Consider the following 15581-nt stretch of genomic DNA (forward strand, 5'->3'; position numbering starts at 1 on the left):
GGCAGCAGGTACAATTCTTATCAATCCACCCCCGCCCCCTTACCCCTCCATACCACCCCTGCGACGCAGATCTTGAGGAGGAGGAGGAGGAGTTTTAATATGGGGTCAAATTACCGTTCTAAGTATGACTAATTGGTATATTGGTACCATTAAAATTAACTTTGATAGAATTTATCGTCAATGAAACTATAACCATGTGATTAACGGTGTACAGAAGGTCACAGGGTAACATGTCTCTTATAGGATGTGCTATAGTACCAACATGATGTTTACGTCTCCCTAAACCAGCCATGGCTGTGCGCACGTCCCTCTCAATATTGGAATGTCAATAAGCAAGTATCCAAGGCTGATTTGTAAAGTACAAATGAGGAGTACGTTTGTTTAGACATAAGATATCACCAGTTGTCTTGATAAGAAGCTTCGGCTCTCGTTTTCTCATTTTCGAATCCGTGACGTGTGTTCATGAACGATCATCAAATTTCAGTAGTGACGTCGAAACTCATCAACGTTTCTGACCCTGTGCGGAAGCAGCACCTCTATGGGAGGACCATTACGTCAATGTACCAAGCTACGATAGGATCCTCTTCAGGGTTAATAGATGGGACACATTCCTTGGTCATATTAGATATCTCTTAACTTTGTACCTTTTTGGGACGAATCCTGCTCCAAAGTTCATGTACGTTCGGAAAAGCATGTAGACATTTTGTGATGATATGTGGAGAATGCTTTAATAGAAAGGTCTAAAAAAATTAACGATTTGCTAGATAGATACTTCAGACACCTAGCATATTTTGAATTTTGCAATATTACAATTATATATTTTCATCAGAAGTTTTCTTAAGATTATATCATCACTGCAGTACTAGATAAGATTCCTTTTCGTGTCTAGTTAAATCAATTATTCTAAAGAAATTTTTGGTCGGTTTTTTTTTCACTAAAAGAGCTTCATGTAAATCACAATCATTTGAATGATTGAAGCAAAGCTAAAGCATTTATTTTCTGAGGCCATGTGCAAAACGTTGATGTAACGTAGATCGATATGGCGCCAACTCGACGTCATAATATGATCATGTGACACCTTTGTGAAAATAAAGAGTTTGTCATATGTTGAATATTAATGATCATGCATGGTATTGATTAAATCCTTTAAAATCATCATCATCAAAAACAATTCGAAATGAATCTACAAATAAAGCATTAATAAAAGCCGTCTGCGAAATCTATTTCACTTACTGCTTGTATATAGGCTTGCTTAATTACCATGGGAACCCTTTTTGTCCGTTTAATCCAATATCTCCAAGGCAAAGTGTCATGTTTCATAACTGTAATCTTGTAGTCAGTAAATTATACGAAGTATAGACTCGCGACTTCTTCAATCGACACATGCGTTACTCATAAGTTTGAGGTGTTCTTTGTTCGTTCTGATGTTCTGGTTGTTCCGCTGTCATCACCCTGGTTCTTTTCTGAAGAATGTGTCATTTTATATGTCATGTGTCCTCAATGATTTAAACACTCGTGCTTTACGAATGCATTTTTCATTTTTGCGCTCGTATTTTTTCCAATTTATTATAATTGAATAAAGATAAATCGAGTTGCATTTCCGTATTACCAATACAATACTTCATCGGAGACATTATCCCCAAACCATTTTATGTTTTATGGACAAATACCATGTTTTGCGTTCCTTTCGGATAACACCAAACAAATACATACATATATGGTACCTGGAATATAATGCTAACTGTGCTGAAAATTATTTTTGCTTGTCACGTGACCATGCTAAATGATGCTTGAATATGGCCTAACATTGATAGTACAGTGGATATGCACCATTCTTGTAAATCCATGTACTTTGGCGGTCCTTGTCACGTGTGAGTGTTCCCAGTCTTATCCACTATGTACAGTAGACAGATTTAGTGTTATCTCAATACTTATCCAATATTCCTTATCGGACACTTCTGAGAGCGATATGGTGGAGTGCTCTCCAAAAATAACCCTTTGTCTCAGTTCATGCTGTGATATACAACAAAGACTCGTCGTGGTTATTAAGGTTTGATTTATTTTAATCATAATATGCATATATGACGTCACTTTTTAACATTTTTCATGTATTACATTAAGATTGAATGTGTATGCCGTTATCTATTGAATTCAAATACATATTATTATAAATATTGAACAAATGGAGATTGTATCATATACCATCAAATTCATTGCTACAGCCGTGTACTTACACATCGGAGATATGACGACTCCCGAGCAAGCCTTCCTCTTCAGCCATAACGAGATGACAACCATGTTTCCTAACTCCTCCGCCAACTTAACAACAGTTCCGCCATCTTCACCGTCCGCTTTAAAGACAGCTTCGGATGTCGTCATCAAAAGCACACTGATCATCATCATGGCGGGTATGGGTAGTACCATAGAGATTAAACCTCTCCTCCAACACATCAGGAAACCGGTCGGAATCGCCATCGGCATGTTTTCACAGTTTATTGTACTCCCGGCTGTCACATTTGGACTTGCGCATGCGTTACAGATGTCTACATACCCGGCACTCGGGATGCTGGTGATGGCTTCGTGTCCTGGCGGCTCAACGTCAAATGTTTTCTCTTATTGGATGGACGGGGACGTCCCTCTCAGGTGATGTTATACATCATTTATATTGTTTATATATAGTATAGAATAATGTTAACATCTTACCGTAATTGGACGTTATGTACATGTACGTTACAATAACAGATACATGACGTAAATATCACCATCAGATTACGTAACGTAAACAAGCTGGACAGTTTAAGAACAGGATTCAAGTACTCCACCAAGCTGAACGTGACGCGAGTTTCTGATTGTTGTAAGGCCTGGTGCCTTGTGGAAGACGTAACTATCTGTAAAATGTTGTAATTCATTGTAAATATAACAACATATTTTCGAAAGATACAGATTGATGGAGTCCAAAGTACAGTTTTATGGACGACCAAATGATCTTATTTGTATATATTCCATTTTCTTGTGCGATAAACAGTCAAACTTTTTCAATGCTTATAGGCATGCATAGTTGTTTAATTGTTCCCCTTATTCCTCATTTTGAGAATGTGATTAACTTAAATTTGACCTAGATTTGTAAGGCGGGTGTTGTCGTGACCTAGATTTGTATGGCGGGTGTCGTCGTGACCTAGATTGGTATGGCGGGTGTCGTCGTGACCTAGATTTATATGGCGGATGTCGTCGTGACCTAGAATTTTATGGCGGTTGTCATCGTGACCTAGATTTGTATGGCGGGTGTCGTCGTGACCTAGATTTGTATGGCGGGTGTCGTCGTGACCTAGATTTGCATGGCGGGTGTTGTCGTGACCTAGATTGGTATGGCGGGTACCGTCATGACCTAGATTTGTATGGCGGGAGTCGTCGTGACCTAGATTGGTATGGCGGGTGTCGTCGTGACCTATATTTGTATTGCGAATGTCGTCGTGACCTAGATTTGTATGGCGGGTGTCGTCGTGACCTACGATCTGTATGGCGGGTGTCGTCGATGACATACCCTCCGGATCACCTACATGTAGTCTTTTTCTTATAGAGTTGGAAGGCTCACCCTGCAAATCTGAATGTTTGGTTGTTTCAAAAAACGATATTGTGTCATTAATATGAAGTATTATAATATTATCTTGGTCGCATGATCTTAATCAGTTGTTAGGTTTTCGTTTTTTTACGATTTTAGCTATAACTTTTAGATATATTTACCAGTGTAGCGATGACAGCGACGTCGACGGTCATGGCTATGGGGATGATGCCATTGAACCTGTTCATCTACAGTCGGAGCTGGACTGACCAGGCTCTGGTCATCCCCTACGTCAACATCGCTATCTCATTTGTGATGACCATCACTCCGGCCGCCGTCGGCATGTTTATCCGCTGGAAGTGGCCGAAGCTGGCCGACATCGTAGTCAAGGTATGTGCTATTCTAATCAACTAATACTGTAGCTACCATTGGAATGGAGCCACATACGCCATAGTTTAGGCATCTTCTGAAATCTACAAAAATCGGACTGATTATACTGATGTCGATTATACCTCATCGTCAATGTCCATCGTGCAGTCGTGTTCACCAGCCTGCCTTTCATTTTTAGAGCGTGACATTTTAGGTAATCCAAGACGGAGTCTGATATTAACTTTAACGATCGCCTTTTTGTCGGGGAAGCCCATAGCCATATTTGGCCAGTTTCATGCTGGGATGAAGGGCTACCAAGGTGAACTAATGAATGACCTTGACCTACTTTTAAGGTAACAGGGGGATATGTTAAGATTTTTAAATGATTTCTTCTCAATATCAAAGAGGCACATAGCCATGATATTGAGCCAGACGTATGCTGGGATGAAAACGACTTCACAATATCCAAGAGAGCCATGGCAACGGTATGTTTGGATAACAAACTGGAAAGTTTTCATTCAGACGAATGACCTTGACCTACCTTCAAGGTCACAATAACGAAATATGCTAATTTTAATTTAAAAACAAAAGCATCAACTATCAGTATGTATTTCATTTCGGAACTCGGGTGACCGGGGTTTGTAAGGTTTGCTGGGCCTCTTGTCTTATTTGTCCTTGATGTCAATGATAAGCAGAAGACATTCATCTGCCTACATGTCGGCATTGCCTTTGGCTGTTTATGTAAATCGATACAATATGGATTACTTAAACTTTTCTTACGATAGGTACATGATTTGACCAAGCAACTCAACCACATGTCAGTTCACAGTAACCAAATCCTATTAACGGCTTGTTTAGTACTGAGTGGATAACACATTATCAGGAATTACCTGTGGTATTTAACAAAGGTTGGGTATCATTATTATCTTTTACACTTCTTTCATGATTTTTCTAAAGGGGAAATATACGAGAGAATTTGAGAAGAATGTGGAATGTGTCTGATCAATATTGCAATACTTGACAAGCTCTTCAAAGAGGAATGCTGAAACTAAGAATGGTACTTTACCTATGTGAGAACTTTCGAGAGAATGTAACCATCTCGTATATAACTAATGTTATGACGAATGGCACACATCTCGGTGAGCTGTAGTAGGTCAATCATTCCACAAATCTATTTTTGATGATAAAGTACAACACATGGAAGCGTCAAGTAATATATTAGCCTGTAAGTCGAGGTGAGATTTCTACCTTCAATTACAAATTAGTGCTCTCACGGCCAAGAATGCCCCGTTGCCGTTGCCAAGTGTAATACTACGGTGCGTGTTCTCCTGGCACAGATATCCACGTGACCCGGTCACGCGTGTTCTCGCGTGATTATTGTTACCTCGTCTAGGCGTGATTTCATCATCTCCTTGGTGTTTCAACGAAATATTGATGAATTATTTGATCACCCCTGTTGCAAGCACTTTCCGGTTTGTAAGGTTCATTTAATAATCTGAAAAACACAAATAAACAAAAAACAATTAATAAATAAATAGAATTAGAAATAGAAAAATAAAAATAAAAACAAAAAACAAAATGTTTATTTTACAACAACTGTCAAGCATCAGCTGATACTTATCACTGTTATTGACCCGGATGGAAATACATTGAATGCTTCATTTACAAACGTGTTGTATAGCTCGAGGTATTTATTGGATCTTCGTGATTTTTGTTGTCCTACTGTTCGACATTATCTAATAATGGTGATCAACGTAAATCAAAAATCATAATGAAAACTTTAGGACAAAAAAAAACTGAACAAAAAATAATAAATAAAGGGAATATCAAACCAAATAAAATGTGTTACACTTGTTTGGTTGGTATCAACCTCCAATGAGACTATCTCTGTGCTATTGTAATTATCAATAATATGGAGATTTATATTTGTTGTCTCTCTGATTTTATTCTAGACAGTCTTAAGTCTCAAACTAGGGCCGGGGGAGATACTATAGTATTCTAATTCAGCTGGGCAACATTCTTTACAGACACTTAGAGTTGATGTTTAACCTCCAGAATCAATAAGAAAGAATTCCAATTCATTCCAGATGTAACACTGACGTTATTTGATTAGTAGATGAAAAATAATGGTATCACTACGCTAACTCTCTCCAAACCAGACATCATAAGTAACCACACTCAGGATTTAGGTACATTTCGTTCAATTTGGTACATTAAACAGATTTTCTTCAGACAAGATTCACGCCCACTCGACAGACAGGCTGTATTCGTCAGCAAAATATAATGGCTATTACAGCGATGATATGTAATGTGCTGCCAATTTACATATTGCAATCGTCTTCGTGTATACCGGTATTACACAAGGATACATTTATATCATATACACCGGTATTACACAAGGACACATTGATATCATATACACCGGTATTACACAAGGACACATTGATATCATATACACCGGTATTACACAAGGACACATTGATATCATATACACCGGTATTACACGAGGACTCATTTATATCATATACACTGGTATAACACGAGGATACATTTATATCATATACACCGGTATGACACGAGGACACATTTATATCATATACACCGGTATGACACGAGGACTCATTTATATCATATACACCGGTATGACACAAGGACACATTTATATCATATACACCGGTATGACACGAGGACACATTGATATCATATACACCGGTATAACACGAGGACTCATTTATATCATATACACCGATATAACACGAGGACACATTTATATCATTTACACCGGTATGACACGAGGACACATTTATACCATATACACCGGTATAACACGAGGACACATTTATATCATTTACACCGGTATGACACGAGGACACATTTATATCATATACACCGGTATAACACGAGGACACATTTATATCATATACACCGGTATGACACGAGGACTCATTGATATCATATACACCGGTATGACACGAGGACACATTTATATCATATACACCGGTATGACACGAGGACACATTTATGTCATATACACCGGTATGACATGAGGACACATTTATATCATATACACCGGTATGGCACGATGACACATTTATATCATATACACCGATAAAACACGAGGACACATTTATATCATTTACATAGGTATGACACGAGGACACATTTATATCATATACACCGGTATGACACGAGGACACATTTATATCATATACACCGGTATGACACGAGGACACATTTATATCATTTACATAGGTATGACACGAGGACACATTGATATCATATACACCGGTATGACACGAGGACACATTTATACCGTATACACCGGTATGACACGAGGACACATTTATACCGTATACACCGGTATGACACGAGGACACATTTATACCGTATACACCGGTATGACACGAAGACACATTTATATCATATACACCGGTATGACACGAGGACTACATTTATACCATATACACAGGTATGACACGAGAATACATTTATATCATATACACCGGTATGACACGAAGACTACATTTATAAGATAGGATCTCCTCTTAGTAAGATGGATTATTTTTCTTATGTATCGTTTTGTAGGTATTGCGCCATGCTATTGCAACGATACATGATCTCATTTTCTAGTTTTATATTTGGGGATTGCACCATATTTTGCAATTATTAATCACGTCACTTCCATAAAAGTAACATCTGGATAAGCAGATGAGAAAGTATATAACTACGTTATCTATTTAAGAAATAATTAACGATGATTCGTGTATTGTTGCAGGATATACAACGAGGACGAGGATATTTTGCAATTAAATTAATAACGAAGGCCGCAGGCCTGAGTTATTAATTAAAATTGCAAAATATCCGAGTCCGAGTTGTATATCCTGCAACAATACACGATTCAAAGTTGATTATTTCTATTCTACCATGTACTGTTTAGTTCTTAGATCGACCTCTTTCTAATAGAAAAACAGCAAAGAAACCCCGAGAAAACCTTGTAATTTATTTCTTGAGTATTGCATTATTTGCTGATGAAATATACAGGCAATATATTACTACGATCAAGAGCATCTATCATATGGCATTGATTTTGAAAAGAAAAAAAAAGGATAAAAAAAAAAGAAGAAAAAAGGAGGCCTCTTTAGGATTCGAACTCGCGGCGTGATAAAAATATATTAAAAGACTAACCCATTAGCCCACTCGGCTATAGCAACCTTATATGAGACGGGTGAATATTAGATATATAAAATTGTAACAGCCTTGACTCACGACCGTGTATTATTGGCACGAGTGTGTATTATTGGCACGAGCGTGGGTTATTGGAAAATAATACATGGTTTTAAACCAATCAAAACTGGCGTTGCATAGCAAACATGGTAGAATTATTTATTTAACATGAATAATATCACATAATTAATTGACCGTTATAGACATCACTACAGTTTGACCTTTAGTCAGATGTATCGGTGCTATAATTATATTTGCCAAATCTACAGATTCGTCCCTGTTTCCAAAATCACTACAAATTAAAATAAGATTTTAAAAACCTGTTAATTTTCTTTCTAAAGAATTTTTTTTCGAACTGGCTGTACGTTTTGTGTTTCTCCAACAGCTGTTTCATCGTATTCAGTAAAGTCATCTAAGATGCACTCTTTCACATTCAGGCATCCGATCTGAAATTGGTAACAAGAAATTAAGTGTTGCCAAAGTGAAATCACTTCCATATCTATACCCTTAAAGGCAGATATTAGTAGATCTATTTTGAATGATATCTTAAGACGTTTTTCGACAACAAACAAGTGTGCTTGTCGAACATTTAATACGACTATAAATACCACACCGAGGTCATCTGTTGTTTCTCATTACAGTGCGGAAGTATTGCGGGCGCCATTGCTGAGGTTTTGACCTTGACCTTGATGAGCGTCATGTACCCGTTTATGTACCGGACATCCTGGAACATTTACCTCGGAGCCCTACTCCTGCCTACAGTGGGTTTTCTGTTCGGATACATGGTTGCCACCATCTTTCGGATGGATAAATCCAGACGTATCACCGTCTCCTTGGAAACCGGCATACAGAACTTCCCATTGTGTATGACATTGTTAACTTTGACATTCGATAGAAGTATGTTTGGACTGATCTCGTTGTTCCCGTTAATGTACGGTGTTACGTGTATTGTGTGTAGCATTATTTTTCTCTTTCTATACAAAATATTTGTTTACATGAAAAATAGGAATGATAAACATGGATTTGATGCAGTTGCAAAGTCTGAAATGGAGGTGAACGGACAGAAAGTTTGAATTTGTTTACACATAAGATTATTCTTTATTTAAATATTTCAAACAATAAAAACCTTCCACGTGGCGTTTAATCAATTGTTTATATCTGTAAGTGATGTATTCGTTATGTCTTTTTTTCAGCACCTTTATATTATCCAATGTTACTATGAATATTTACCTGACCATTGTGGTAAGCCAAAGAATGACAAGTCTCATATCAAATTTACCTTGAATGCTCGCGTTTATCAATGGCGCCCTACATAGCCATTTTTGTCAGTGGAAATGACTGTAGTGAATACACACGACGTTTTACCCATAAGTCCTCATCAATGATCACACATCCGCTAGCACCGGAAATACGTCTCCTTCAGCATGACTAAGGAGTACATCAGGCCTTCCTTCATTATATCATGTTTTGTCACGTTAAGATAAAAAAACACACACACACACACATTAACAGATTAGATAATAGCGTACAACGATTACATCATTACATCATAGCGTACAACGATTACATCATTACATCATAGCGTACAACGATTACATCATTACATCATAGCGTACAACGATTACATCATAGCGTACAACGATGACATCATTACATCATAGCGTACAACGATTACATCATTACATCATAGCGTACAACGATTACATCATTACACCATAGCGTACAACGATTACATCATAGCGTACAACGATTACATCATTACATCATAGCGAACAAAGATAACATCATAACATCATAGCGTACAACGATTACATCATTACATCATAGCGTACAACGATTACATCATTACATCATAGCGTACAACGATTACATCATTACATCATAGCGTACAACGATTACATCATTACATCATAGCGTACAACGATTACATCATTACATCATAGCGTACAACGATTACATCATTACATCATCGCGAACAACGATTACATCATTACATCATAGCGTACAACGATTACATCATTACATCATAGCGTACAAAAATACATCACATCCACAGATCATCTCACATCGTGCAGAAATTTCTTTACAACGTACAAAAATTACAGCAACGAGTTCAAAGATTTTATTTTTGCTTCCTTCTTCTGCTTTAAATCAAGTACTCTGGTCCATTTTATAGTATGGTAACCCTATCTAGGATCATCCAGTATGCTAACCCTTTTATAGTATAGCAGAATTGCACTCGTTGTCCTCATTACACGACCGTAGGAGGGAGCTGGACGACTGGTACTGTCCGTTATTAGTATAACGTGACCGGATGTGGTATCCTGCTAGGTGTCAGTATATTTCAGTGAGATAGCACTATAAAGTTGGCATTAGTTTCACCTATCACCAGGAGACAAACACACTCACCACACGCACACAGCCCAAAACAGCCTCCTGTGGCTTTTGAGTTCGGAAAATTCATCGACATTTTGAGAAATTTGGGAAAATACCAAATTGCAAAAACAAAAAAAAACAGTACTAATTTTGTCAAATAAATTTATTATATATAGTTCACCATGTTTTCAGCATTATTAAAGTAAACATCACTTGCTACAAATAGAACACATTATAAGTGGTCTAAAATCATAATGTGCCCATACAAAAATGTAATATGCCATCATGGTGAGATATGACTTGTTGCTAGTAAAGTTTTGAATTCGTTGTTTTAATCCTTTGAAAAGACCAACAAGTTCCTCTAAATCAGTCAACGAAAGCTCCTTGTTCAGGTGCACGTGGCAAATCCCGGTTAGAACGAGTATTCATACCCTGCATGCACTGCACTCCGACAGGGTATAGAAATCCCTCCTACACAGGCTACAGCCGATAGTGTAGCAAGCCCCGCACCGGGCGGTTGTATGTACACATATCTTTGAGTAGAATTTACATATCAATATATGATTTTGATAATTACTATCAGTATCCTAATTAATGTATCACTAATTCTAACAAGACCTTATTTTTCAGTCGGTCTTTGTGTAGTATTTGGACCGAGACCACAATTAGCTTCGCTATATGTTTCATTGTAACATTAAAATTCATAATAAATTCCCAACATCTCATATGCAACTTTCCATCTCACCTGGCCAAGACCAACATCTGAGAAGCAAAATATAAAAGTTTCAACCCAGCATGTTCAGCATTTTCTGGAGATAGCTGTCAAAATTTGTCACCAACGTGGATTATATACATCCGGGTCAGGGGTAGAGGTCAAATCAGGACTCATCACACAGGGTCCTGGAGCACATAATAAATGATCAATATTATTATTTTACATCACAAAACCTAGATTGACATCTCTGCTATAAATCCACATTAAATTCATCAACAGAAATCAAGTTCAAAGAGGCATTTGATTGGTTTTCCTGAAATACATACATTTTTGAGGGGACTTCATTCGTGGGACCTGAACCCGGAAGTACTTAATTGTGGTCTCAGTCCATTTGGTTTTACGATGTCTGCATCCTTTTAGCGCTTAAAATCAAAGACATCTATTACAAAGCGTTTTAATGATCAAGATCTAAAACAACAAAGATTGCCCGCCTCTAGGCCTACAGGATCGTGTTACATGTGATAGCGTTCATATTAGTTAGGTTTGGAAAATACTTTATGGCTTCGGAAATTGCGATGTTATCATTTACAAAATGTCAGAAAGTAGGTAAAATAAACATTTTTTTTTATTTTTTCAACTTTATCAATTGGGAAACTTCATTGAAATTTTGGGGAAATACAACATTTTTTTGGCATAGTGGAAACAGCCGATATTCGGCGGTAAAACGGGTCAAACAAAAACACTGGATGGCAACCTTTAAATGACTATACATGCTAGGATATGAAAGGACGTTAAAGAATACAAAACCAAATCAAATCTAAGGAATTTACCTCTATTTAACTTTGGCCAGGGTTCGTTAGTCTTCCTCCAGTTTTGTCTACAGTTTTATTTGTTTAATTGCCTGACACCTCATCAGATCGGGAAACACTGAAAGGCGATAACAAAACAAATACTAGACAGGAAAGTTAATGTTGTGGCTGGTAACTGTTAGACTAAAACATCTGTAATTAATGCCGGGAGAAAAATTCCGGAAATCCCCTAAACACATCCAGTGTCCCCTTAGCACATCAAATGTCCACTAAACACTCCCAATGTCCACTAAATACAAAATGTACCTCCAATGTCCACTAAATACCTCCAATGTCCATTAAACACCTCCAATGTCCACTAAATACCTCCAATGTCCACTAAATACCTCTATGTCCACTGAACACCTCCAATGTCCACTAAACACCCCCAATGTCCACTAAATACCTCCAATGTCCACTAAACACCTCTAATGTCCACTAAACACCTCCAATGTCCACTAAATACCTCCAATGTCCACTAAACACCTCCAATGTCCACTAAACACCTCCAATGCCCACTAAACACCTCCAATGCCCACTTAACACCTCCAATGTCCACTAAACACTCCCAATGTCCACTGGATACCTCCAATGTCCACTAAACACCTCCAATGTCCACTAAACACCTCCAATGTCCACTAAACACTCCCAATGTCCACTAAATACATCCAATGTCCACTAAATACCCCCAATGTCCACTAAACACCTCCAATGTCCACTAAACACTCCCAATGTCCACTTAACACCTCCAATGTCCACTAAATACCTCCAATGTCCACTAAACACCCCCAATGTCCACTGAACACCTCCAATGTCCACTGAACACCTCCAATGTCCACTAAACACCTCCAATGTCCACTAAACACCTTCAATGCCCACGTAACACCTCCAATGTCCACTAAACACCTCCAATGTCCACTAAAAACCTCCACTGTCCACTAAACACCTCCACTGTCCCCTAAACACCTCGACTTTCCCAATAACCTTCCACTGTACAAAAACACCTCCATGTCACAACTCCACTCCACTGTTCCATCCTCAACTGGGTCCCAACACTCCTCTGTCACTAAACCCCTCCACGGTCCCTAAACACCTCCAAGTCCTAAACACCTCTCCATGTCCCATAGATCCACTGTCGTCCAATACACTCACTGTCCCAAACACTCCACTGGTCCCCTAAAACACTTCCACTGTCCCAATACCTCCACTGTCCCAATACCTCATTGTCCCAATACCTCCACTGTCCCCTAAACACCTCCACTGTCCCCTTAACACCTCCAGTGTCCCAATAGATCCACTGTCCCAATACCTCCACTGTCCCAATACCCTCCACTGTCCCCAATACCTCACTGTCCCAATACCTCCACTGTCCCAACACCTCCACTGTCCCCTAAACACCTCCACTGTCCCAACACCTCCACTCCACTGTCCCAATACCTCACTGTCCCAATACCTCCACTGTCCCCTAAACACTTCACTGTCCCAATACCCTCCACTGTCCCAATACCTCCACTGTCCCAATACCTCCACTGTCCCAATACCTCCACTGTCCCAATACCTCCACTGTCCCAATACCTCCACTGTCCCAATACCTCCACTGTCCCAACACCTCCACTGTCCCAATACCTCACTGTCCCAATACCTCCACTGTCCAATACCTCCACTGTCCCAATACCTCCACTGTCCCAACACCTCCACTGTCCCAACACCTCACTGTCCCAACACCTCCACTGTCCCAATACCTCCACTGTCCCAATACCTCCACTGTCCCAACACCTCCACTGTCCCAATACCTCCATTGTCCCAATACCTCCACTGTCCCAACACCGCCACTGTCCCAATACCTCCACTATCCCAACACCTCCACTGTCCCAAACCCTCCACTGTCCCAATACCTCCACTGTCCCAACACCTCCACTGTCCCAATACCTCCACTGTCCCAACACCGCCACTGTCCCAATACCTCCACTGTCCCAACACCTCCACTGTCCCAAAACCTCCACTGTCCCAATACCTCCACTGTCCAATACCTCCCCTGTCCCAACACCTCCACTGTCCCAATACCTCCATTGTCCCAATACCTCCACTGTCCCAACACCGCCACTGTCCCAATACCTCCACTATCCCAACACCTCCACTGTCCCAAAACCTCCACTGTCCCAATACCTCCACTGTCCCAACACCTCCACTGTCCCAATACCTCCACTGTCCCAACACCGCCACTGTCCCAATACCTCCACTATCCCAACACCTCCACTGTCCCAAAACCTCCACTGTCCCAATACCTCCACTGTCCTAATACCTCACTGTCCCAACACCTCCACTGTCCCGACACCTCCACTGTCCCAATACCTCCACTGTCCCAATACCTCCACTGTCCCAATACCTCCACTGTCCTAATACCTCACTGTCCCAACACCTCACTGTCCTAATACCTCCACTGTCCATACACCTCCACTGTCCCAATACCTCACTGTCCCAACACCTCACTGTCCCAACACCTCACTGTCCCAACACCTCACTGTCCTAATACCTCCACTGTCCATACACCTCCACTGTCCCAATACCTCCACTGTCCCAATACCTCTATTGTCCCAATACCTCCACTGTCCCAACACCTGCACTGTCCCAACACCTCCACTGTCTCAATACCTCACTGTCCCAATACCTCCACGGTCCCCTAAACACCTCCACTGTCCCCTAAACATCTCCACTGCCCCAATGCATCCACTGTCCCAATACCTCCACTGTCCCAATACCTCAACTATCCCAACACCTCACTGTCCCAATACCTCCACTGTCCCAATACCTCACTGTCCCAATACCTCCACTGTCCAAACACCTCCACTGTCCCAACACCTCCACTGTCCCAATACCTCCACTGTCCCAATACCTCCACTGTCCCAATACCTCCACTGTCCCCTAAACACTTCCACTGTCCCAATACCTCCACTGTCCCAATACCTCCACTGTCCCAATACCTCCACTGTCCCCTAAACACCTCCACTGTCCCCTAAACACCTCCACTGTCCCTAAACACCTCAACTGTCCCAACACCTCCACTGTCCCAATGCATCCACTGTCCCAATACCTCCACTGTCCCAACACCTGCACTGTCCAAACACCTCCACCGTCCCAATACTTCCACTGTCCCTATACATCCACTGTTCCAATACCTCCACTGTCCCAATACCTCCACTGTCCCAATACCTCCACTGTCTCAATACCTCACTATCCAACACCTCCACTGTCCCAATACTTCCACTGTCCCAATACCTCACTATCCAAACACCTCCACTGTCCCAATACCTCCACTGTCCAAACACATCCACTGTCCCAACACCTCCACTGTCCCAATACCTCCACTGTCCCAATACCTCCACTGTCCCAATACCTCCACTGTCCCAACACCTCCACTGTCCCAATACCTCCACTGTCCCAATACCCCCACTGTCTCAATACCTCCACTGTCCCAATACCTCCACTGTCT

The 15581-nt window shown here is 40.3% G+C and overlaps 1 protein-coding gene across 1 annotated transcript; it reads left to right on the plus strand.

Moving 5' to 3' along the window:
* Window positions 1-1942: 1942 nt before the first annotated feature.
* Window positions 1943-9296, plus strand: LOC117334730 (ileal sodium/bile acid cotransporter-like). Its single transcript, XM_033894525.1, has 4 exons — window positions 1943-2050; window positions 2223-2643; window positions 3745-3949; window positions 8794-9296. Exons 2-4 carry the CDS (start codon window positions 2246-2248, stop codon window positions 9223-9225), a joined length of 1035 nt encoding a protein of 344 aa, XP_033750416.1. The 5' UTR covers window positions 1943-2050; window positions 2223-2245; the 3' UTR covers window positions 9226-9296.
* Window positions 9297-15581: the final 6285 nt, after the last annotated feature.

This window comes from Pecten maximus, chromosome 9, assembly GCF_902652985.1.
Source record: "Pecten maximus chromosome 9, xPecMax1.1, whole genome shotgun sequence".
In the NCBI taxonomy this organism is placed as follows: Eukaryota; Metazoa; Mollusca; class Bivalvia; order Pectinida; family Pectinidae; genus Pecten; species Pecten maximus.

Coding starts and splice junctions, on each gene's coding strand:
- LOC117334730 (XM_033894525.1), top strand. CDS start 2,246: ATGACGACTCCCGAGCAAGCCTTCCTCTTCAGCCATAACGAGATGACA. Junction 2,644..3,744: donor GACGGGGACGTCCCTCTCAG/GTGATGTTATAC, acceptor TATATTTACCAG/TGTAGCGATGACAGCGACGT. Junction 3,950..8,793: donor TGGCCGACATCGTAGTCAAG/GTATGTGCTATT, acceptor TTCTCATTACAG/TGCGGAAGTATTGCGGGCGC.